General features: G+C 35.5%; 2 protein-coding genes across 2 annotated transcripts in view; both read right to left on the reverse strand.

Moving 5' to 3' along the window:
* The window catches only part of LOC132168108 (uncharacterized), a 106,176-nt gene extending 79,531 nt beyond the window's left edge, over nt 1–26,645 (reverse strand). The window contains exon 1 of the mRNA XM_088513201.1: nt 26,216–26,645. The gene's annotated coding sequence lies outside the window, so the exon portion shown is untranslated. The remainder of the gene's footprint in view (nt 1–26,215) is intronic.
* On the reverse strand, nt 12,954–20,998 carry LOC148587372 (uncharacterized). Its single transcript, XM_088512570.1, has 5 exons — nt 20,657–20,998; nt 19,857–20,364; nt 19,602–19,751; nt 14,220–14,647; nt 12,954–13,547 (listed from the first exon to the last, which is right to left on the reverse strand). Exons 1-5 carry the CDS (start codon nt 20,996–20,998, stop codon nt 12,954–12,956), a joined length of 2,022 nt encoding a protein of 673 aa, XP_088368696.1.
* Nucleotides 26,646–27,025: the final 380 nt, after the last annotated feature.

The following is a 27,025-nucleotide window of genomic DNA, read 5'->3' on the forward strand; positions in this document are numbered from 1 at the left end:
GATCAATCGCAGGATACCTGCGATCGAGCGCAGTACCCGAGAGGACATAGCACAAAGCAGGCCAGGAGTGATTGAGCGCATGCCAGAAGAAGGATCGAGCGCACTCGAGTTGCGATCGATCGCACCCGTGCGTAGGAGACACCCCAGGGTGGCGGCTAAGATGTTCCTATTTACATATTAGGGTTTTCTAACTCCCAATTGTAATAGGATTGAAACCCTACGAAATCCCTAGGGTTTACTACTTTTCCAAGGACTTTTAAAGCCTATAAATAGACTCCTAAGCCTTTAGAATAGACAAGCTTGGAAAAAGAGAAGAATAGGAGCTCTCAAGTTCAAGTCTCGGGTTTATTCTTTTCTTTTATGAAGATGTTTAACATCAACTCTACGTGTACCTAATTTATCTAGTAGGGCTAGATTGAAGCCCTAGTTATGTTTAATTAATATTTCAATATTGGCGCCTTTGTGATGATCTTGTTGTGCTATTTAACTTGATTAATACCTGCTTGCATGAATTCCTCATATGTGTATGCCTGATCAACATGTGCATATGGCATGAACTAGTTAGTTAAATCAATTTGGATGACCGAGTCCTGGGTTTAACATAAATGACAAAAGAATCCACACCGCTATTCTTGGGTTAATCAACATGGGGAACCGGGAGTATACACCCATGCCCTAGGCCTCGTGTGTTTGTCGATTTCCATAGAACATATGCTTTTCTAAAGAACAACTTAGTATATACCATGCTAAATCCTTTAGGAAAGAGAAGAGTTAGAGTATACACCCATACCTAACTCGTTACTTAGGGAAATCTATAGCTTAAAGAGTATACACCCATGCCCTTAGGTTGACAAACATTAGATATGCATAACATAATCAAAGCATTGGCATATTGTTTTATTAGTTGAATATAATTAGTGGTGGATATCAAAGCTCTACCTTTTTATCATTATCAACTCAATCAATCTCTGTTTTACTTAAGGAATTTATTTTTAAACGAAAATTCAGCAATCCTCGTGAGAATGATCCTGTACTTGCACCATATACTACTATGTTGACCTTGTGCAATTGCAGGTAAAACATACAATTATTTACCTATTAATTTAGGTATATATTTGCACAACACTATACTATCGTTTGATCTTGTGCACTTGCGAGTAAAATGTATCAAGTATTTGCCTATTAATTGAGGTGGGTATTTGGCACAACAAGTTTTTGGCGCTGTTGCCGGGGATTGTGTCAAATTTTGTTTAGAATTATATTCCTTTAGTTGGTTATCTTAATTCTTTATTTTTTAATTCTGTTTTGAAAAAGTAAAAATATTTTTTTAGTTTTCCAATTACTTCTCTGTTTTTGTTCAATTTCAACTTGTAGCACCCGGCATTCTATTATTGTGATTGAGCGGAGATCAAGTGTGATCGAGCACAGTACAATCGAGCGCACTAACTTGCGATCGAGCGCAGTTCCAGAGGACTTCCACACAGTAGTACTGAAATTGCTGTGACTACAAGGGAAAAATCTTCTTATGTAAGGTCGTCGATCTCAAGCCTCAACCATCTTTCCACTTGATCCAGAAATTGAGTGGACCATTCGACAAGGGCATAGAGACAATTCTGACACAAAAGAAGAAGAAGTTGAGGAAACAATGCAAGAGTTGCCAGAAAATCCACCGCTGCGAAGGCCCATGAAGCAGTCTTTCATCCCAAAGAACCTCAACCAGCCGTCATGCATAGCCTATCAACTGGAGGTAGAAGGCAATTACTACATATCCCCACAAATACTGAATGCCTTGACTCACTTCAGAGGCACAGCTACGGAGGATCCAAACTTGCATCTTAGAGAGTTCTTTGATCTCTGCAAGCTTTAACACGTTCAAGGCCTAAATACGGAGAGGCTCAGGTTAGTCTTATTCCCATTTTCCTTAAAAGACAATGTTAAGTTGTCGTATAATTCTTTGCTTGCACAATCTATTCATACTTAGGAAGAGTTGTCCAGCAAATTCCTAAAGAAGTTCTTCCCCACTCAAAAGACAAGGCAACTTAGAAGGGAGATTCAATCATTCCAACAAAGAGATGGAGATCTGTTCTGTGAAGCGTGGGACCACTTCAATACGCTGCTTCTTAAGTGTCCACATCACAACATGCCTCAAGATGATCAGGTACAAGCTTTTTATGAAGGTTTAAATGATATTAACAAGGTTATTGTTGATTCAGCTTGTGAAGGTGTGCTGATGAAAAGAACAGTGAGGAAGCCATAGAGCTCTTTGAGACATTAAGTAAACACTCCCAACAATTCTCATCCAAAGGGAGGCAAGGAGTAATGAGCAATGGTATGTATGAAGTGAACCTGAGTGGTGGACCCCCAAATCAGATGGCTGTTGTGGAAAGGAAGCTGGTTATGATTGTCGAAGCCATGACTGCTCAAAACACCTCACCTAGTCAACGAGCCGTGCAACCTCAGGTATGTGCTTTGTGTTCTCATTTTGATCACACTACTGAGACTTGCCCCTTGTATTCATTTACAGATCAAGAGCAAGTAAGTTATGTGGGACAGAACAACTATCCTCCCAAGAATAATCCCTACTCCAACACTTATAATCCAGGGTGGGGAAACCACCCAAATTTCTCATGGAGTAACAATCAGAATTCTCTAAACCATCAAGGGCAACAGAGGAACTACCAACAAGCAAGCCAACCAAATTTAGAGGGTATGGTATGCACCTTGGCAACTACGCAACGGGAATTCATGAATGATCAAAGACAAATCAATGCATAAACCAATCAAGAGATACAAAGAACTGAGCAAGCTATGCGAAGATTGGAAGTTCAAATAGGGCAAATGGCTAAAGAGTTGAGTGAAATAAAACAAGGTGAATTCCCATCCCAAACAATACCCAATCCTGGAGCATCTTCTTCAGGACAGAAATAAGAGAATAAGCGGAGAACAACCGTCTGGCTGAAGATGTGAAACTTAGCGCTCATGGGAGGCACCCCATAGTTTATCCTATCATTTTTCAATTTGTTTGTCAATTTATTTCTATGTTTGTCTTTAGTTTTGTTTTTGATCCCTTTTTATTTGTTTTAGTGTTTATTTTGCAGGGACAAGTGTGCCTCAATTCAAGTTCGGGGGTGTGCTGCTATTCCAAACAATTTCGTCCATATCCCTGGAAAATTCTTTCCATGTATACTGTTAAGTGCCAAAATAGTCATATTTTAGCCCTTAAACTTACATGTTTTAGCTCCTTGAGTGTTATTAATTTATGATATTTTAGTTCTTTTATGTGTTTTCCATGCTTTTGTAGGCTTTTCGAAGAAAATGAAGTAAATCTGGAAGATTTGGGCTCAAAGAGAGAAATTGGAAAAAGTTGGAGCCCCTAACAGTGCGTTCGAACGCAGGGAACCTGTGATCGAGTGTACTACCAGAGAAGACAAGCAAGTGCGGCCATGTACGATCGTGCACACAACAGAAGAGTCTAGATCGCAGATGTTCGATCGAGGGCGCACGGGTTGCAATCGATCGCACCCATGAGCAGATGACACATCAAGAGGCGGCCAGACTGTTATTCTTTCCATATTAGGATTTTCCAACTCCCACTTGTAGTAGGAGAAAAACCCTATGAATTTCCTAGGTTTACTAGTGTTGCAAGGACTTCTAAAGCCTATAAATCGACTCTTAGGTTCTAGGAGAGGTGTGGAGAAAGAGGCACAAGCTCTGGAAATGAACTTAAGGCTAGATCAAAAGGAGCATGGATTTTTCTTTTCTTCCACCTTTTATTTTTATCATGTAGTTTATATTTTAATTAGGGCTCGATTGAAGCCCTAGTCATGTCTTTTTAAGATTGCAATATTGGCACCTTTGCTACAATTATATTTTGGTGTATTTAACTTGATTAGTTCCTGTTATCTTGTATTCCTTATATGTATTTGCCTGATCAACATATGCATATGGTATGGATTAGTTAATTAATTAAATCAATTTGGATGATCGAGTCTTGGGTTTAATAAGAGTAACAAAAGAAATCCACACCGGGTTCTTGGGTTAATTAACATGGGGAACTGGAAGTAGACACCCGTGCCTTAGGCCTCATGTGTTTGTCAATTTTCACAGATTTATGCTTTCTTAAAGAATAACTTAGTAGACATTCATGTTAAATCCTTTAAAAAATAAAAGAATTAGAGTAGACATCCATGCCTAATTTGTTGCTTAGGAAAATCAATAGCTTAAGGAGTAGACACCCATACCCTTAGATTGCCAAACATTAAATATACCGGTATGATTGGCGCATTGACATCTTGTTATCTTAATTAGCCTGATTAGCGGTAGATATCAAAACTCTAATATTTTTTTTAGTTTTAGTTTATCTTTTATTATTTCTTTCTTAATTTTGGTGTGTATTTGGCACAACATATACACACATTTGGGACAATGTGTAATTTAAGTTTGGGTGTATGGGAGATAATTTACACACACTTTGTCCCAATTTTATTGTTATGAAAAGAAAACAAAATAATAAAAAAATAAAAAAAGTTTTTTTTTTCCAGTTTTATTTTATGTTTATTTTTGTTGTTGTATATATATTTCACAACAACAAAAATAAACATAAAATAAAACTGGAAAAAAAAAAAAAAAACTTTTTTATTTTTTTATTATTTTGTTATATATATATATATATATATATATATATATATATATATGTTCATGTTTGACTTAAAATTTTGGTTAACTTTAAAAATTATGTTTTGATTTCATTGATGAGTTTAAAATTTTGAACACATGATCTGATAATTGAATTTTTCTGTTTGGTTATTTGTTTAGGACAATTGAGAATTTACATGTTTGATCTGATTTTACACAAGCACATTAGCACATAATTTGTGGGGTATAACATGAAAGTATGATGTGTGTGTTTCTATGTCTTGGGTGAAACTGGATGATTTATTAGATGGATACTTTGACACACACACACACACACACACACACACACATATATATATATATATATATATATATATATATATATGATCATTGATAAACTTTTCACTAAATAATTGGACCTCTTGCCTCAAAGCATTGAGTGTTCACGTCAGAAGGTGAAATTTTCTGATTTGGTTAATGTCATGGTTAATTTGGTTTCGTAGCCTTTTTTACTTGAGTTAGTAAGTCCTAGGGGTGTCTCTACACCAAATGCACTAAAACCATCTGGTTTGGGAGTCATTGACTTAACACTCGGTACATGGGTCAATTAGAAAGTTAGGGGAACCAAACATTGCACAACCTGATGAATTTAAAAAAAAAAAAAAAAAAAAAAAGTTCATTCTAATAGGGATTTCAGGGAACTTTGAGATATAGAGACATTGCACATTGGAAATACTTGGAAGCTTCATATTTATGTGCTAGTTCACTTTACATTGTCTCGAACTTGTGATGCCTTAGCATGTCTTTTGTAAGTAATTGAATTTTGAGATTACAATTCATTGTGAAGATATAGAGTTTATCTTTTTAAGCTTGCTAATGAATGAAAATCATGGACTTGAGTGATACCTTAATTTTTGGGATAACATGAACTCTTGTATGATGTTTGAGGGTAACATTTCTGGAAAACCCTTACGAGACTTCACTCGTCCTCTAGGGAATTCCTATGGGTTTAAAAGGCTTGTTGCATATGCTAAATGCAATCGTACATTCCACGAAAGATGGATTTATCTTTTTGTTTTCTATTTTTCATTTTGCTTTTAGTTGTGTAATGCTAAGGGACTAGCAATATGTAAGTTTGGGGGTGTGTTAAGTGCCAAAATATTCATATTTTAGCCCTTAAACTTATATGTGTTAATTCCTTAAGTGTTGTTAAAGTATTCTATTTTAGTTCTTTTATGAGTTTTCCATGCTTTTGTAGGCTTTTGGGAGAAAGGAAGTAAATTAGGAAGATTTGGGCTCAAAGAGAGGAATTGGGAAAAGTTGGAGCCCCTGACAGTGCGATCGAGTGCAGGGAACTTGCGATCGAGCACACTACCAGAGAAGAAAAGCGAGTGTGGCCATGTGCGATTGTGCGCACAACAGAAGAGTCTTGATAGCAAACGTGCGATCGAGCGCACACAGGTTGCGATGGATTGCACCCGTGCGCAGGTGACACATCAAGAGGCGGCCAGACTGTTGTTCTTTCCATATTTGGGTTGTCTAAGCCCACTTGTAATAGGATTAAAACCCTACGAATTTTCTAGGTTTACTAGTGCAACAAGGACTTCTAAAGCCTATAAATAGACTTCTTAGCTTTTAGGAAAAAGTGTTGAGAAAGAGGCACAAGCTTTGGAAAGGAACTGAATTCTAGATCAAGAGGAGTTTGGGTTTTTCTCTCTTCCACCTTTTATTTTCATTATGTAGTTTATATTTTAATTAGGGCTCAATTGAAGCCTTAATCATGTCTATTTATGATTTCAATATTGACGTCTTTGCTACAATTATATTTTGATGTATTTAACTTGATGAATACCTCTTATCTTGTATTCCTCGTCTATGTTTGTCTGGCCAACATATGCATGTGGTATGAACTAGTTAATTAAATCAATTTAGATGATTGAGTCCTGGGTTTGACAAGAGGAACAAAAAAAATTCACCCCGGGTTCTTGGGTTAATCAACATAGGGAACCGGGAGTAGACACCTATGCCCTAGGCTGTTAAGTGCTAAAATATTCATATTTTTAGCCCTTAACTTACATGTTTTAATCCTTTAGTTTTAGTTAATTTATGTCATTTTAGCTCTTTTATGTGTTTTCCTTGATTTTGTAGGTCATTGGAAGAAAAAGAAGCAATCTCAGAAGTTTTGGACTTAAAAAGAGCTATTTTGGGAAATTGGACGGCTCTGGTAGTGTGATCAACCACAGTGGAGCTGCGATCGAGCGCACTACAGGCGAGGACCACAACACGCAAGGCACCTGCGATCGAGCGCCAGCACAAAGAGGATCGATCGCAGACCTAGGATCGATCGCACACGGGTTGCGATCGAGCGCACCCGTGCGTGATGGGCAACTCAGCTGCCAGCCTTGTTATGGAAAGTGCAACTTTTAGGGTTTTGTAACTTTGTGCGAACTAGGGTTCAAACCCTCCAATTTTTAGGGTTTCTAAAGTATTCCTAAGGCCTATAAATAAACCCTTAAGCCTCTAGAATAGACTCACTTTCCAAGGAGAAGAATTTGAGCTCTTCAAGTTCAAGTTTCGGGTTTATTCATTTCCTTTTTTTTTATTTAATGAAGATGTTTAACATCAAACTTATGCATAACTAATTTATTTAGTAGGGCTAGATTGAAGCCCTAGTTATGTTTAGTTAATATTCAATATTGGCGCCCTTGTGATGATCATGTTGTGATATTTAATTTGATTAATGTCTGCTTTCATGAATTCCTCATATGTGTGTGCTTATTCAACATATGCATGTGGTATGAACTAGTTAGTTAGACCAATTTGAATGACCGAGTCCTGGGTTTAACAAAAGTAACAAAAGAAATCCACACCGGATTCTTGGGTTAATCAACATAGGGAACTTAGAGTATACACCCATGCCCTAGGCCTCATGTGTTTGTCGATTTCCACAGATTCCTGCTTTCTTAAAGAACAACTTAGTATACACCCATGCTAAATCATTTAAGAAAGAAAAGAGTTAGAGTATACAAACATGCCTAACTCGTTGCTTAGGGAAATCTATAGCTTAAGGAGTATACACCCATGCCCTTAGGTTGACAAACATTAGATATACATAACATGATCAAAACATTGGATATTGATATATTATTTAAATATAATTAGTAGTGGATATCAAAGCCCTACCTTTTCATTATTATCAAATCAAAAACCAATCTTTGTTTTACTTTACTTTTGGAATTTATTTTAGACAAAATTTAGCAATCCTCATGGGAATAACCTTGTACTTGCATCATATACTATTATGTTGACCTCGTGCACTTGCGGGTAAAACATACAATTATTTGTCTTTTAATTTAGGTAGATATTTGTAACAACATAGGCCTTATGTGTTTGTCGATTTCCACAAATTTATTGTTTCGTAAAGAATAACTTAACAGACACCCATGCTAAATCCTTTAAGAAAGAAAAGAATTAGAGTAGACACCCATGCCTAATTCATTGCTTAGGAAAATCAAAAGCTTAAGGAGCAGACACCCATACCCTTAGGTTGGCCAACATTAAATATACCGGTATGATTGGCGCATTGGCATATTATTATCTTAATTAGTCTGATTAGTGGTGGGTATCAAAACCCTAATCCCTTTTTAGTTTTAGTTTATCTTTTATTTTATTTATTTATATTAAATTCAATCGTGACAATTGAATTTTATATGTTTAATTAAATAGGAAATTATTTCTAAACATAATTTACCAATCCTCGTGGGAATGATCTCGTATTTGCCTGCTATACTATCATTTGATCTTGTGCATTTGCGAGTAAAACGTATCAAGTATTTGCCTATTAATTTATGTGAGCATTTGGCACAACAACGCAGCTGAGCTTTCCAACAGGCGCATTTGCGCTTGATCTTGAAGTGTTGGGCTCGATCGCTAGTGCGCTCCATCGTAGTATTAAGCTTTCAATCACATGTCCGATGGTAGCTTCTCCAAAATGTGCAACTTTCACATAAATCCCTTAATTCTCCCATAGCAACCTATAAAACACTAAAGACGCATAACTAACCCAGAACATCAAATAATAACACAGCTAAAAGATTAACATAAGTAAATTAAGGGGTCCAAATATGCAATATTTGGCACACATCAAAACCAAACATATTGAAGTTGATTACCATTTTGTTCATGAAAAGGTTCTCAATATATTCTTATCAGATTTATCTCCACTCATGATCAAGTTGCAGATGTGTTTACTAAAGGGCTCTATTCCTCATGGTTCCTTGCTCTTTGGTCCAAGCTGATGTTGCACAGTATATTAGGTTTGAAAGAGCTCGAGTATAAGTCTAAAGCGCTCGAGCGCCGACACGTAGACCCGCAAAGGCTCGAGCACAAGCATTTTGTGCTCCAGCGCCACTTCATAGACAGCCAAAGCCAGTGGCGGTGCAGAAATACAAAATCAATATGGAAAGCCCTTGACAAAAAAAGAAATCTTGAGAATCTTGAGACCTTTGCTGAGAATATCACAAGGATCTTCTCATGACCAAACAGCTCATAGTCAGATCAATTCAAGAAGGAAAGATTCACTAGCCTCTCAAAACTTGTGTAGCAAGCAAGAACCTAATGTAGTAGATGTGTTGTAAATTTGCTATTCTATATGTTTCTTTATTAGGTTAAGGTTGTGTATATAAACACCTTACCTCTGTATTTGTAATTTATCACTTTGAATAATAAAACCTAAATGTTTTGAACATGATTAAAAGTATATCATTACTTACTGTATTTGGGAGAAGTCTGGCAGCTTACTCTTGTCTTCACTCTTTCACCCGATAAAGGAACAGGGGGCTTGGCAGAACCACAAAACTTCTTATATATTTTTTCTTCTTCCTTTTTTACGCTTAACTCAGATTATAGAGCTAGGCAAAAGACAATATAAAGAGAATATAACCATGCAGGTCCAAGTGCTTGTTCTAAGAGCATTCCTAGCAGCCTGATCACCAAAACCATTTTTTGGTTATTTTGGTGAGGCAATTTAACAATAGTGGCTTAAATCTTCATTTTTTAGACTCACCATTTTAACTAAAATAAAATAGTGAGTGAACAATACTCACTATCTTTAGTGAGTACTATTCATTCACATATCGGTTAAACAAATAATTTCTCTCTCTCCCATTTTGCTTTTCATTTCTCTCTGCTTTTTTTTTTTTTTTTTTTTTTTCTTTTTCTTTTCCTTTTCTCTGTAGGCCTCTCTCCCTTCTCTTTCTATCTTAAAATAGACAATTAGGAAAATACAAACATTCAAAAATATAAAAGTTAGAGAAAAAATAAACAAATCTTTGAAAAATAATATTCAAAATTGAATAGTGAAATTGAATTGTTAAAATTGTGAGACTGTTGTAGGTAGTCTAAAAAAGGTGAGTTTTTAAAATAGAGGAAAGTGTACTTTTTAGTTATTTTAGTGAGTAATATTTGGTGAGGCTGCTACGAATGCTATAACAGAATAAGTTGGCATACGTTGAAGCAGTTTCTGGTACGATGAACTCAAGAGAAACCAAGCCTCTAAGCTGTACCTTTCTTATTCACGCTTTCTGTCAGACCTACAAAACTAGAGCACATGTTAAGAGGATGCGCCGGGTGTTGGCCGGCGGTTCCTCCTCCGATGCTTAAGTTAGTGTTTATGTAAAAACTCAGTATATCTCTTAGTCCTCCCTACGTACCTTTGGAGTGAGGTCTTTTATAGTTGATCATGCAGAGGTGGTTATGATGACCGGGCAGAGGATCCGGGATTTGAGCGTAACGGCCGGCAGAGTTAATATTCGTGTCTCTTATCTTTATGATTGGCAAGAGGCCGTTACATATATTGATAGGATTCCGAGGATGGCGCGTATTTGCCAGAAGTCTTTTAAGAGCAAGATCATAACCGTTCCGATGATCTTGCTATGTGTGAGCTGTCCATATAGCCGAGTTGTGTCCTGATTGTGATAGATGCATCTGGATGTTTAAGTGTAAGAGATTCATTGTGATAAAGTAGTCAGTTTCTGGACGTCTGAGAGTGTAAGAAACGACGCCGTATCCATTGTTTTGTGTTGGGTTGCATTCATAAAGCCCATTTGATGTATCGGGCTTTCTTGGGTCGTTGGGCCTTTGACCCGTGGGTTCAAGTGATGGGTTTATGTATAACAACATATGTTTTGTGACGCTAAGTAGATGGACTATGATATTGATAAGTGTGAGTGTCAAGTCTCCTAATGATTTGTTACGAGGTGCAATTTAATTTTATAAGTGATTTTAAGTAATTCAAATTGTAACTTTAATTAGTTTTTTAGGAGTAATGGTGTAAATGTGGGTTTTGTTTTCCTGAGTGGTGATAAATGGTATCAAAGTTAGTAACACCAAAGTGTTGAGGCGCTGCATTATGACGTGAGCTCTGACGAAGATGTCAATAATTTGAATAAAGGAGATTGTGATATCCAATAAAGTTAACTTCACATCTACTGAGAAATTTTAACATGCACTACAAAAAACAAAAAAAACAAAAAATTGCATTTACTGATGGCCAATAAACACTGCTATAATCCCGAAAAACGCCAAGAAATAAATTTTAACATTTTTTTCCTGCAAAATGCAGTGACTTAATAGACCCACGTTAGCATATAAAGTATAAACATTACAAAACGGCCAAATAAATTTTTTTTTAATTATTTAAATTTTGTATTTTTATAATTTTTACAAGAGTATAAGAGACATTTTATGATATCAATGAAATAGTTATTCCACGTACCAAATTAACATACACTTAACTATGTCATGTCTAGGGGTGAAAAGACGATTTGGGTTAGTGGTTATTGGCTAAAACCACTAACCATAACTACTTTCGCTAACCGCCATGCATATACTATGATAATACCCTACTACATACGACATCATTTCTAAAATTTTATATATTTTTATATCTATAAATATAATATATACTATATGCTATACATAAAGGCAGTTAGCGATTTTTTCAAAATCTAAAAACCATAAACCAACTGCCTAGTCAGTTAGCGATTTTTCCTAACTGCCTTCAAAAGCAGTTAGCAGTGTTTTCAAGGCCTAAAACCACTAACCACAACTGCCTAGTCGGTTAGCGATTTTTTCTAACCGCCTTCAAAAGCAGTTAGCAGTTAGCGGTTAGTGCAGTTAGGTGATGGTTATTAACCGCCCGCCTTAGCAAGTCAATTGCCAAGTGACCTCCTCTCATTTTATTTTTCCTAAGCCTTTTCATCTTTTTTTTTTTAAGTTTAGTATATAGGACCTTATATTTTTTGGGGCCTTTATAAATGTCCTCACTTGCCAATACTATTGAGCCGACCATGCTTTTGTCCAATTCAATACAGATTCTATTAATCTTTTTACATTTATTATTAAATTACAATTATTAAACAGGTGGCTCACAGGAGGAATTAGGATCATCTCCAGTTCAAATAGATAATATCCAATTAGATATATTGGGGGTATTTTTGTCATCTCAAAAAGTTAAAAGACAAAAATACTTATCCAATATAGCTAACTAGATATTATCCAATTCAAATGAAATGAAGATGATCATGTTTCGGCTCACAGGTATGTTCAAGTCTGAAGCCTAGTAATTGCATCTGCAGATGAGTTGAGATGGCAGGATTGTAACCAATTAGAAGACTTCTGGAAAATTTATTTTAAAAAAGAGGAGAAGACAGAAAATGAAGTGAAAAGTTACTAATTTTTTTTTTTTTTTTTTTTTGTTTTTATAAATTTTGGACATGTTCACACCAGAGGGAGAATGGGTGATTTAAACTAATAACATCGGTTTTATAGGGTGTAATCCCTACCCGATTAAGCTATTACTTGGGAACATTGAAAAAACATTGAACAAACAAAGCACGACATAAACAACAAAGTCCATTTAATTACAACCAGGTGATTTACTCAACGTTAATTTTGCCATTAGAGTTACGTTAAAGGCTTTTAAATAATGTGACCTTAGAATTTCTTTTAATATGCCCTAAAAAAAAAAAAAACGATTAAACATGCAAAAATTTAGATATACCAATTTCTTCTTTTTTCTTCAAAATTTGGTTATTGTTAATTGTCATCTATGTTAATTGTTGCAGGTAGAAGTCTTTCCAAGTGTTGGCAATATAACGAAAGAGAAAATCTACGAAGGATATATGACTAATCAATTTATTTTATTTCATCATAAAATGTCCAACCCACGAGAGAATCAGACCAATATGCTTAATATATCACAAGCTGAATGATCACCAATTCTTCATTACAAACGACCAAAATTCGTTAATACATCACTACCACGTACCATAAAAAATCCAATCCCGAATGGACCTTATTAGAACTCTTACAAGGGTTGACAACATATAAGCGAATTGGTAGACAGGAATTGTAGCAAGAAAAATGACAGGAATGACCATCCATGAAGTTCGGGGTAGCATAATGAAAAGAGCAGCACAAAAGGCAATCATCATAGTTGCCATAGAGATGAAAAGAGTGTAATATCCTACTAACATCTTTGTAGAAACGTAATTTAAAAAATCTTCTTCAGTATAACGCAATGTAACAATTTCAAGAAAGACCAATACTGAGATTGAGGAACAAAAGAGTGATAATGCATCAGATATGATAAAAACCATAAATGACTTTTTATGTGAAAACATTGGGAACCCAGTATTTTGATTGTTACCTCCTGGAACAGTGATTGCTGCAGTGAACATAATGGTAATAATGAGAGCTCCTACCACTGTAGAAGAAGTTGCAGTGCTCTTCATCCATGTCTCTCCTTCCTTCATTATGTCCTTGTGGTTATGGGTAAAAAGTTCTTTGGCTGTCATCTTTCTATCATTTCGAATTTCCTTAATCCAAGGAAGGCAAATGCTCTCCACGTCCTATATTTATTGAACAAAACCATAGAAATTAGAAATTGAAGCAATATATAGACAAATGAATGCATGCTTCCTTTTGTGGCATCTCTTGCTATCCATTAAATCTCTTATTTTCAGGTAGCAAAATGACCTTAAAGAAATGGATTTTGGATTTTTACAACTATGAACCATAACATAATTGTTGAAATCATATATGATTGAAATCCTTGTTTATAAATACGCAAAAAGAAAGAAACAATTTAGTTTATGGTATCAACACTCAACTTCATTCTAGTTTTATGATCAATATGGAATAATGAGTTTTCACTTTCTAATTCAATGAGGTAGTTCAACTTCATCAAGTTAATTCAAGGCCTTTTAATTTGTTACAAGGTACCCACCCAATTCTTCATGATCTTTGTCAAAGTTAAGTCTTCAAAAAGAGAACTAATTAACAAAGACATCATCATCTATTAGAAGGGTGGCTGTTACCAATCGATCCTTGTCGTCTAATGAAACTTCTTGAAAAGGGGATGTCTTATAGGTTTGATCCATGAAAAGAGAGACATTTGAAAAGAGAAAAATTTCCTTATTTTATAGGCTAGTAAAATTTCATTTGATTTAAAATACCTTGAAACAATGATCAAAAACCTATAAGTGTAAGCACATTAGAAAAATAAGACTAAGAGATATTACCTTAAACCATCTAAGTTCGCTCTGTATCTTCAAAACTTCACGCTTAAGGCAATCACTTTTAGTGGGTGATTCTAACATCGCTGCCATGTGCAAGATAGTGCTACTTGATTTATCCCGAGCATTTATAATTAAATTTCCCGCATCAAGTTTCCTTATTTTTAGCAAGATACGGCGAAAAATCTTATCTTGACGATATAGGACAGCGTAAAACAATATGTTTCTTCCCATTGTATCAGTGGTATATAGAAGATGGTGATCTACTTTAAGTATCTCATCAATAAACTCAAAATTCCCTCCCTTGATGGCTTGTAAGATGACTCCATTAACATAATCACCATTCATTTGCTTTACGTGTATGCACATTTTAGGTAGAAGTTGAAGGGCTTGCTGATGGAGCTTCTTTAGTTCAAGTAAATTTGTCTTGATTCCTATGTCAGTAGTCATTGCATCATTAACTCAACTAGATCAAAAGAAGAATAATAGATTGATGATAAGGGAAAAAAAAAAACACACACAATTGAAGAAAGATATATAATAAATTAAGTTTAATAATGTTTCTCACAAAGATATGAAATTAAATCGACGTGAACTGATGCCATGGTGCTGAAGGATTCTCGAAGGCATCCGACGATATAGGCCTAGCAATGCTGCAAAGTGAAAATGAAACCCACTCGCATAAATAAGTTAGAAAATTATTACCACAAATTGATTTGTTAATGATCAGGTATGCTATTGGAAAGTTTGTCTAATTGAATGTGATATATATACTCGTGTATTATAAGGTGTGCTCATGCATCATGTACACGTAGACAAGGCACCCAAATATTTTTAGTGGTGCATATAAATCCTCAAGAGAGGGAGTTTAGGCGATAACATACCTAATTTGATAATGCTTAGTTGATCACCTTGGTGTTCACGTGGGTTTGGGATGTCTATCCGAATTTCATTGGGGAACTGTGCTGGTGGAATGAATATACCTTTCAACAAAAAAGTCCAATGAATACTATATCTCTTCGTTATACTGTAAACCACAAAGAAAACATACAAATGTGCAATGTACCCAACAAAATATAAATTTCATTGACTAAGTTAATATCCATCATATAAATTTTGTTTGTTCCACAGAATTAATAATCAATAGGAAAACATATAAAATCAAAGAGGAAATTGGTAGAACAACTAAAACTGAAATTGATAAACAAAACTTGAAATTGATTTTGTTGGATTGGCATGCCCTCCCCATGGTTGGTTACTATATATATTTTAGGGATGTTAGCTACAATCTTGCTTATGGTTGGCGACGACGGTGATCCTGTTTTCCGATGTCCTTGATTGCTGTGATCTTGCCTTTGCATGTCCATGCTAGTGGTGAGTGGTTTCTAGGATCATGTCTTGGCACTCTTGAACCCTTGAAATCAACCTTGCCCTCAAGGTGTAAAATTGGGAAACCGTTCGTGTGTGGGGAGTGCGCATCTTACCCCATGGCATCACCCAGAGCAGGGTGCGTTTGGGAGTGCGTTTTTTAAAAAATAATCTGCGATTTTAAACAAAATCGCAACTTTAGGGTGTTTGGGATTGCGATTTTAAAAACACAAATTTTAAAATCGCAAAAAAATCTGCGATTTTCATAAGCTGATTAGAGGGTGCTTATTTGAAAAAGTGCGAATTTAAAACAAAATCACGATTTCTATTAAAAAGATATTTGGCGCAATAGTTACCTTTTTTAGAACGGGAATGAAAAAAATACCAAGAATACCCACCTAAAATATATTAAAACCCTTCTTTTCTCTCTTTTTTTTTTTTTTTTTTTCTTCATTCTCTCTGTCTTGATCATCCTTATTGGTAATTTGGTCATGAAACCGCAATTATATGCTAATGTTATCCAAACACTCAATTGATAAAAAAAATTCTTTTTAGTATGTTTTACCAAACGCCTGTGCGATTTTAAAAAGTAGAGATTTTAAAAACACAATTTTTAAAAACGCAATTATTGAAATCGCACTTCCAAACGGGCCCTAAGGTCACGAAAAAAAACCTAATATTGGTGAGGTGTGAACAGTAGGGCATTTTTGAAAACGTCACAAAATGGTGACCCCCTCTAATTAATGACGTGTTTGTTTATACGACATTAATTTGAAATTTGAAATTTTTCCCTTTTTTTTTGCTCCCTTCTTTCGTCTGTCTCTTTCTTTTTCTTTTCCTATTAATTCACTCTTTCTCCTGGTCTTCAACGGCAAAACAGAGAAAGTGAAATCGTGAGAAGAGAGTTCAAGGGAGAAAGGGAGGGCTGGGCGATAGAGCTCACGGAGAAAAGGAGAGAGGCAAAGGGAGAGAAAGTTACAGAGAGAGAGAGGGAGACGGTGGAATTGAGAATGGGCTAGAGAGGGAGAGAAGAAGCAGGAATGAGGGAGAACGAAGTGGAGAAAAACAGAACGGAGAGGGAGGATGGGCGTGAGAGATAGAATCAAGAGGGAGATTGAGACGAAGAGACAGAGAGAGAACAGAGAAGACGGGATTGAGAAAGAAAGCGGAAGAGGGACGATTTTTCTAACAATAAATGGGTAAGTTTCGAATTATTATTTGATTTTGATTCTTGATCTTGGAATGGGTTTGTGTTTTTGGGTACTCTTGAGGATTTTTGGTTAACTAACGGGTTGAGGTTATGAGTTGTTTCTAGGTTGATTAATGGCTGTAACAGAGTTTAATTATGGGTTCTCCATCTCTTGTTGTTTCGGTTTGGGGTGTTGTTGGAGTTGAATTTTTGGTATAAATCCTGAGTTTTCAAGAGGTTGATTGGTTGAGGTGTTGTTTACTAGTTTGGCCGTGTATGTGGGGTTGAGTTTAGTGAAGCATGTATTGTTTGTTCGGACAGACACTCTTCCCGTTCGAACGGGAATTCTCAGAAATTGCTGCAAACTGTTCTGCCTCTCTATTTTTTTTTTTTTAATTTAAAATTTATTGGAAAACATTTAAATATTTATAATAATAAATATAAGTTTATTATAAAAATTATATATTTGTTATTATAAATATTTTTTTGTAAAAAGTATTTTTTTTATAATTTTTTAAAGGGTAGTGATGTACTACTATTCACACGTCACCAATTGGTGACGCGTAAATAGTAAAAACGTCACTACCCTGTTTTCAATCTTTCCAATTTTTGTCATTTCAAAAACGTCACTAACCTATTAATGACTTTTTTTTTTGGGATAACTTCAGAAAACCCCCCTGAAGTTCCAGCCGATTTGAAAAGACCCCCCTGAATTTCCAAAGCTCTCACTTAGACCCCATGAACTTTGGTTTTCTCTCACTTTGGACCCCTTTAACATTAAACTACGTCGTTTTGGATGTTTTATACCCATTTTACCCTTCCTCAAAACTATGTCGTTTTGTGTTCTAAAATCACAACACATATCCAGCCCAAAACGACGTCGTTTTAAGCATAATTTTTTTTTTTTTAATTAAAAAAAGTAAAATATATATATAATAAAAAATAAAATTTAAAAAAAAAAAAAAAAAAAAAAAAAAAAAAAACGGGGGTGGCTTCAGCCACCCCCTTGGCCAAAATGGGGTGGCCGGACCACCCCATTTTTGGCCAAGGGGGTGGCTACAGCCACCCCCTGGCCGATCTGGGGGTGGTCGAGCCACCCCCATGGCCAAGGGGGTGGTCCGGCCACCCCCTTGGCCCCAAAAAAAAAAAAAAAAAAAAAGGGATGGGGTGTTTTTGGGGGTGGCCGGACCACCCCCAAGGGGCTGGGGTGGTTTCGGCCACCCCATACCGGCCGTATGGGGTGGCCGAAACCACCCCCAGCCCCTTGGAGGTGGTCCGGCCACCCCATATGCACCCCCCCGCCCCCCCGTTTTTTTTTTTTTTTTTTTTTAACCCTTTTGGGGGTGGCCGGACCACCCCCATGGCCAAGGGGGTGGTCCGGCCACCCCCAGACCGTCCAGGGGGTGGCTCTGCCACCCCCTTGGCCAAAAATGGGGTGGTTCGGCCACCCCATTTTGGCCAAGGGGGTGGCTGAAGCCACCCCAGTTTTTTTCTTTTTTTTTTTTTTTTTTTTTTAAATTTTTTTTTTTAAAATTTTTAATTTTTTCTTTTTTTAAAAAAATAAAAATTAATGCCTAAAACGACGTCGTTTTAGGCTGGGTAATTTTAGGACACAAAACGACGTAGTTTTGGGGAAGGGTAAAATGGGTATAAAACATTCAAAACGACGTAGTTTAATGTTAAAGGGGTCCAAAGTGAGAGAAAATGGAAGTTCAGAGGGCTTAAATGAGAGTTTTGGAAATTCAGGGGGGTCTTTTCAAATCGGCTGGAACTTCAGGGGGGTTTTCTGAAGTTATCCCTTTTTTTTTTTTACCCAAAAATGTCATTAATAGGCAAATCACAAAACCCTAAAACAAAACCCTAAAATTTTTGTAGTGGTTGGTCCATTGGACCAACAATTGGGTTCATTAGGCCGTGAATGTCCGATGCCTTACCAACCGTAGGGGTGTCATTTTGAGTGTGCCCTTGTCATCTTAAGGTTGCTACGTTCATTTGAAATTTTTAGATTTATTTTTTTAGAAATTATTTTATATTAATATTTTTATGTTGTTAGTAAAACTTGATTTTTATATGTTAATATGATCAATGAAAATATAAAAAAGAGAAATACTATGGGTACCAAAGTTTTTTGCTAAGAAATATGTATCAAAATCATATATTAACTTATTTATTGGTACTCGTAGCATTTCATTTAAATAATTTTTTTGATCATCTCCAATGAATAAGCTTTACTTTATTTTGTTATACATTTATTGGTAAAAAATTTGGAATCCCTAACATTTCTCTATAAAAAAAAATATTTGTAATTTTTCGTACGCATCAAACACCAAAAAGTGTTTAGAGTTGAAAGCATTTCCTGAAAGTTTATTTTTCTTGAAATATTTTATGTTGAAACAAACGGAGCTTAAGATGACTAAATTAAGCAAGCAAGTAGCAAGACAATATATGCCACATTTTTAAAATCAATGTTGCAAATTTTTAAAAGAGGAGCTCGATCATAGCCAAAAAAAAACAAAAAAAATCATATGAAACTCTAAAAGTTAATGGATAGGAAAAAACAGAAGATGGTCACTTCTCTCATATTCATAAACTCATAAATTTTTTATTTAACAAACCTAAAAAAGTTGTAGAAATATAACAAAACGATGTTATCCCTCCGTCTTTTCTTTTCAAGCAATTAAAAAGGAAACACAATTCTTAAAGATATGTAACTTTAAACTTTATATACTAAAAGACAAATTTGGACTCTGTAAACATGCAAGCATTTAATTTTGAAAAAAACAAAAAAAACGACAAGTAAAAAAGAAACATATATAAATATTTATACTCACTGTCGTAGATCTCTTTTTCCAGACGCCTGAGCGGGGTCCCACTCGGGAATGCAGAAGACTTGGAAACCAATGCGGCCAAAGGGGAACTATCATACTTGTTTGGAACAACAGCAGCACGTGGGCAATGCTGGAGGAAGCGCAGAGCAAGATCTATTGTGTTGTACGGTAGAGACATAATTAATTAACGATAGGAAAATTGTTCAATACAATTTCAAAGCATCGAACAAAACAAGAATGAATAATTAGGATCCTTACCAAAATCATTGAGAAGTATGAACTGGGTAAGAACCGTGGAAGCATCGATGTCGCTTAATCTTTGATTATAATTCAGAGGGGCAGGATAGAGATAGCGAGCCAATTCTATATTTCCATACTCTAGAGCTGCTATAAGCGGAATACGACTGGAATTGTCTCGGATGTCAAGTAAGTTAGTGTTCTTTCTAAGCATGCAATCTAACATCCCAGTATTATTTTGTTGAACGGCAGCCCAGGCTAGAGCTGTGAAACCTTCATCGTCTTGTTTTGCTAATTCCTCCCCCGACAATAAGTCCACTAACTTCTCCACAATTTCACTATTTCCTGCAAAGACAGCCACATGAAGAGCACTAGATCCACGGTCTGTAATTCTTGCAGTCTTTGCTTCTCCATTGTTGTTAAGGAAACCTCTTGCATCATCCCAGTTACCACTATTGATAGCCGTACGTAAGGGCTCATACTGCTCAAGGAGGCCGCTGTTTATTCTGCCTGCCCCTGCCAAGCTTTCCTTTAATTTTATGCAGTAGAAAGTTTTGCAGACTAGCTATAAGGTAAAGGTTTTATAAAAGGGCACATATTTGGCCTTTAATTTTATGTTTCTATTGGGTCCTGGACCAATATTGGAGGCCCCATAAAGTATTTACATAAAAATATGCCTTGGACGTGCGTGGAAACAGCAATTTGTTGTAATATAAGAGACGAAACTCATGACTTAGCAACAAAAAAAAATAATTTGTACCCAAAATGGCTATTCTATTAAAAAAATGAATAATTTGTCCACCACCAAATTATCTTACAACAATAAGCCTAATGTATAGAGAGAGACAGAGAGCATCACCTCTTGATGAGTTGTCTCCATACATTTTAGCCAATTCATCCCAGACTTTTTTGGCAGAAGTGATTTCTCTAATCCCCGGTAGTATGTCCACCTCACATGAAATTAGAATTGCATGTAAAGCTGCAGCATTATTCTTTCTCCATGCCTTAAATCCAACTACATCATCTTCTAGTTTAGGAGGTTCCTTGGTTGATTGGACAATGTCCCAAAGATCTTGAGCCAACAAATAATTTTTCATCCAAGCACACCAATTGGCATAATTGTCATTTCTAAGAAGTTCAAGAACAATTGTGCTTGTTGCCATTCTTAATCTGTCAAATTACTACGAAACATGTTAGGTGAGACTTGGAAGCGAAATACAGACCATATTGTGTATCTTCGGTTTTCCAAGTAATTTTTTATTTTTTTGCTTTTTATAAAAAAGAAAAAGAAAACGAAAAGTGCTTTCAAAATAAAGAAGCAAAATGATACCCCTTTACAAACAGGGCAAGTGCAGTGGGCAACTGCATCACTACTCCCCTAGAAAATGCAATTTATAAATATAACATTTTTTATTTTAAAATTATAATATAATAAATTTTTTTTATTAAAAACCATTTTTCTTGTTTTTTTAGATGACAATTGACTAATCAAATTTAAATATCCTTGTTTTGTTAGTACATTATTCTTAATAGTTAATTTCACTGATCCATTTTATCGATGCTAACAAGGATTTTATAAATCTAATTAACAATATCATTTTATTTTATTTTATTATTTCAATATTGTCTTCTAATTCTATTTCAAAGATTGATTGTTCAATTATTTATTCTTTAGCTCGATTTGATGTAATATTTTGTTTGTTTTTAGCTACAAATTTATCAAAAGTTCCTTTTTGTACGTCATTGAATTTTTTTTTCCCTTTTTCTTAAATGTTTCATATCCAAATTTATATTTTCTATCAAACATATTAAAAATTAGAAAATTACTTAGAAACAATGAAAATATACTTTAATAAAAGGGGGTGGTACATTAAAAAAGTTTTGTGCAAAAAATTTCAAAAACCTCACCACTAGATCCTGCATTATTTTTCGGACAAAGACGACATTGTTTATGTATTAACCTCAACGCTGATAATCAGACTATATGTGTTGATAGTTAGATATCGACGCTCATAGTACTCTTTAATTTTAATTTTTTTTTTTTTAAGCTTACTAAAACCACATATTAGGCTATTAGCCTATTAAATTTTTAAAAAAAAAATTAAAAAAAAAAAAAACAAACCTTATAGTAAAAAATTAATTATTTTTAAATTATTATTAAATTTTTCTATTTTCTACTTCTATTTTTTAATATATATATATATATATATATATATATATATATATATATATAAATTATTTAAGTTTCATATATGGATTTGGATGATATTTTTATCAACCAAAGAGTTGGATACTTTGCAATTCGATCTTGTTTGTCCCAAAACTATAGAGTTCGATTGATCCTAGATAAGATCACTATTTCTTTGACACATGGACGTGGGGTATAACCTTTTTCCCTAGTGGAAGGAAGCCAAAGATTGATCAGACTAATGCACAATGATAGAAAATACAAAATTCATAGAGTTTGATTGATTGTATAACAATCAATCGCACTAATGCACTACGATTGATCATATTTATCTTATCATGATTGATCGGACTAATGCACAAAGATAGATAACACAGAATCCATAGAATTCGATCAATATCATATCACGATCGATCAGATTAATGCATAAGAAAAATACAAAATCTAAAGAGTTCAATCGATCACTTGATCATCTTGATCAATCAGACTAATGCACTAGGATCAAATATCGGACATTCAATCGAACTTTTAATCGTGTCAAGTTCGATCGATCCTAGATAAGATCACAGTTTCTTTGAGATATGAGCGTGAGGCTTAACTTTCCTGTAATAGGAGGATGCTAAAGATTGATCAAACTAATGCATAAGGATAAATAGTACAAAATCCATAGCATTTGATCGATTAATAAATTATATCACAATCGATTGGACTAGTGCATACAAATAATACAAAATTCTAAGAGTTTGATCAATCATTAGATCATATCACGATCAATAATTCTTAGGGTTACATATCAAATACCCCCCTGGAGTTTGATAACTTTATTTTTACCCCCCTGGAGTTTCATTTTTATCACAGGACTCTCCTGGGGTTTTGATAAAGGACCAAGTTAGTTCATCCATTAGTTGACCTTTAGGACTGACACGTGGACCAATCAAATATTAACACGTGGCACCTATTTAATTTTTTTAAAATTAAAAAAAAAATGTTTAAAAAAAAAAAAAAAAAAATAGGGGTGGCTCCCTTGGCCATTTGGCCACCCCCCATGGCCAAAGGGGGTGGCTCGAATGGCCAAGGGAGCCACCCCCAATTTTTTTTCTTTTCTTTTTTTTTTTTTGCCCAAGAGGTTGCCCCATGGCCAAAGGGGGTGGCTAAATGGCCAAGGGAGCCACCCCCAATTTTTTTTCTTTTTTTTTTTTTTTTAAAAAAAAAAAATACTTTTTTAAAATATATATATATATATATATATATATATATATATATTTTTTTTTTAATTTAAACAAAATTAAATAAGTGCCACGTGTCGACATCTGATTGGTCCATGTGTCAGTCCTAATGGTCAACTAACGGATGGACTAACTTGGTCCTTTATCAAAACCCAGGAGGGTCCTGTGATAAAAATGAAACTTCAGGGGGTAAAAATAAAGTTACCAAACCCCCGGGGGTATTTGGTATTTAACCCTAGTTCTTAAAAAAATTACAATATTTTAAATTCTGAGTTCAAAAATTTAAGATTTAAGTTGATATATGATGCCATGCAACACTATGATTGTTATGACAGCATGTGACAGTAAGAAGTAGGTAGAAGCTGAATATTGAAGATGAAAAGTAATTTACGAAACAGATATTAACGGAAACGTAAAATTTGATTAAAAAAAATTAAAAGAAAATAACAAATAATTAGTTACAAGGTTGTCTTCCGACACCGTCGCTTGAAAGTCCCAACAAGGCGCAACAAGTAGCAAGGTTTATTGGTGGATTACATGTGGCGATCCGAGACAAGGTTTCTATGCATCCTGTATTTACTTTAACCGAGGCAATTAGCTAAGCAACCTGAGTCAAGAAGCAACTAGAGAGGCCTAAAGCACCAACTTGGAAGCAATGCGATGAGATCAATGCAGGGTCAGGGAAACAACCTCTAGTCGTGACAGTCACACCAAGTCAACTAGTGACTTCCATGGGAAGAGGAGCCAGCAATAGCTCAAACATACCAAGACAACCAGCCAACAATATGTATGCATGGTCCGGTTCAGAGAAGTGTTTCAAGTGCAACTAACAAGGACATAGTTCACATCAATGTCCTCGAAGGTAGATGGTGAACTTGATCGAAACTGAGCCATAAAAAGGAGTTGAGAATTGAGAGGTTGGAGCAACTGAGGATGATACGCTTGATTATGAGGAAGAGTTGGCTAACGCTGACGAGTGAATCCCACTTTCCCGATCCTTAGTAATTCAATGCTTACTCTTGACCCCGAGGCAAGAGGGTCTATCTCAAAGACATGAGATATTTCGCACTCGTTGCACGATCAATCGAAGGATACGTGACTTGATCGCACGTTGACGGTAGAAGTGAGGAGAATGTAGTGTCTATGGAGATGGTTTCGAAGTTGTGTTTAAAAACCGAGAAGCACCTAACACCATCCAAGATCAAATGGATCAAGCAGGGAACGAAGACACTAATATTCGAGAGATGTCATTTCACATTTTCGATTGGTAAACATTAGACGGATTCAATTTTGTGTAATGCGGTGAAGATGGACACTTGCCACTTAATCATAGAAAGACCTTGGCAGTTTGACTTGGATTCGTAGCACAAGGGAAGAGATAATGTTTACATTATCTTCTGGGATGGTTGGAGGGTAACATTTTGACCCTTACAAGAATTCAAGAATTCTACCAATTATGAAGGTAAATTGGTCTTCCTGTCCACTGGATAAAATTCGTGGAAGAAGTTAAGGAGGCCCAAGACATCGTAGCATTGGTGACAAAGGGAACCATGATTTACTTTTCACAAAAAGTTTCTGAGATAATGCGACCGATGTTAGAAGAATTTCGAGACATCATGGATGTAGAGATGCCCGAGGGACTGCCGCCTATGAGAGATATCTTGCACTATATTGACTTAGTACCAGGAGCAAGTCTCCCGGACCTTACACATTACCGAATGAGCCCAAAGGAGAATTCTATTTGGAAGAACAATTAGAGGGAGAGAGTATGAATACGCAGAATCCATGCGTAGTACCGTCCCTACTAGTACGAAATAAATATGGGAGTTGACGGATGTGCGTGGATAGCCAGGCAATCAACAAGATCACGGTCAAGTATTGGTTTTATATTCCTCAAATAGGTGAAGAATATGGGCTTGTGTTGGCTCTTACTACTCTGGAATTTAACAAGATGGAGACTTGCCACTCAATCTCCATTTTTTTGATAAAATGGATACCGATAGGGCCAAATGCTGACTGGGCGATGGCCTTGCAAAATTGGAATTTTATGGTCACGGGCATTGGAGGAAGGTAGGCCTTTGGGCTCTTGAAACAAGCTAGAGTAGTGATAGAGTAGGGCCTAGATATCAGGCTCCACTTCTTCAAATTGGGCTCCCTTTTCTCCTAAGTGGACTGCAACAGTCACGTAACACTTTATGAAATTTTGTCCCTTCTACCACCTTATCTCTTGGCATTGAAACTACCTGCAAGACTACAGATCTTCATGGAAAATGAAGTTGAACTCATCTGTAACTTACCATTGAGCAGATATAGACAATCAGACAAGCTGATATGGAGAGCCACAACCTCAGGTGTTTTCATTGTGAGAAGTGCTTATCATTTGGAGAAAAGAGAGGAAATCATTAAAACATGGGGAAGGGTCTCTCCACTCAGGGTACACTCCTCTGTGGAAAACGGTTTGGCAATTAAAGGTTCCAATGCAACAAACGTTTTTTTGTGAAGGGCTTATAACAATATCCTTCCAACAAAAGATAATTTATTGAAGCGGGGCATAGTCAAGGAGGATCTCTGCATATTTTGCACATATTCTATGGAAGTGTCCATCATCTGTGGATGTGTGGGTGGCATACGGATTTGGGACCAAACTGAAGTCCATACGGACAGATTGTGGACAATCCTAGGGTGGTCTTACGTATTCTGAGGAGCTGGATGGTTCATCATGTAAAGAGGGAAGTGAATTCTGGGGCCCATAGTCTCATTAAGGCTGCACTAATTAATGTTTAAGATCGGATTTAGGTTTCTAAAAAAAAAATATAAGATCCGATTTAGATAGAGGAAACTCCTAATTGTATTTTTGACATTATTATCTTAGATCAATTGCTCTTATTAAAACAATCATGAAAATTATGCAAACACAAACTTTGATTAAAAAAAAAAAAAAAAACAAATAGCAAATGATTACTTACAGGGTTGGACGAGCTGTGTTCCAAAACTGCAGCTTGAAAGTCTCAATGTGCAGTAGAGGCGAGCTCACCTGTAGACCAACTTAAAAAGAACTTAAAAAAGAATGGCTGGTTTGAAAGTTAGATATACTATTCCTCACGCCTCACTCCTTAAGGGATTCCATTCAGACCCTTTCTTCCTCTTTCCTGTTAATAATTTTTGTCGGTCCTTTTTCGTTTTTCCTCTTGATCAGCTAGGGAAAATGAAAATGAAAAAATCTGCAGTAATCAATATCCATTTCCTTCACATCGTTTGATTTTTCCTTATTCAATCTTGAACGTCCATTTCCTTCCGAGTTTAGGCGCTTTCTTCCTCTTATCATTTCATTCTCCAAAAAAGTTTTCAACGAGTTATTATTGTGTCGCCCACCATGTCCTTTTTTCTGTAGAAGCTAGCTAGGGAGGTGTACTATTTTGCAGAGTAGGTGAAGGTACTCAGGAAAGGAAATGATCTTCACGTGTAAATGAAAAAAATTGCAGTAATCAACATCCATTTCTATCCCTTACAAAAAAAAAAAACATCCATTTCCATCACATCGTTCGGTTTTTCGTTATTCAATCTTGAACGTCCATTTCCTTCCCATCCCTTTCTTCCTGTTTTCTTTATTCAAAAACTATTGCCTTCAAACTACCTAAACCCTAAATTCTAAAATATTCTCTTAAATTTTTAATTCAGATAAATATCTTTTTCAAACTATAAAAAATTATCAGCGTTACTCTCAATGACAAATGTATCAAAAATAACAAAATTTTAATTTTAATTTTGGCTTTTTT

Source organism: Corylus avellana, chromosome 2 (assembly GCF_965113065.1).
Source record: "Corylus avellana chromosome 2, dhCorAvel1.hap1.2, whole genome shotgun sequence".
Lineage (NCBI taxonomy): Eukaryota > Viridiplantae > Streptophyta > Magnoliopsida > Fagales > Betulaceae > Corylus > Corylus avellana.

Coding starts and splice junctions, on each gene's coding strand:
- LOC148587372 (XM_088512570.1), bottom strand. CDS start 20,998: ATGGCAACAAGCACAATTGTTCTTGAACTTCTTAGAAATGACAATTAT. Junction 14,648..19,601: donor GGAAAAAGAGATCTACGACA/GTGAGTATAAAT, acceptor CTACTGACATAG/GAATCAAGACAAATTTACTT. Junction 13,548..14,219: donor GCGAACTTAGATGGTTTAAG/GTAATATCTCTT, acceptor CAATAAATATAG/GACGTGGAGAGCATTTGCCT.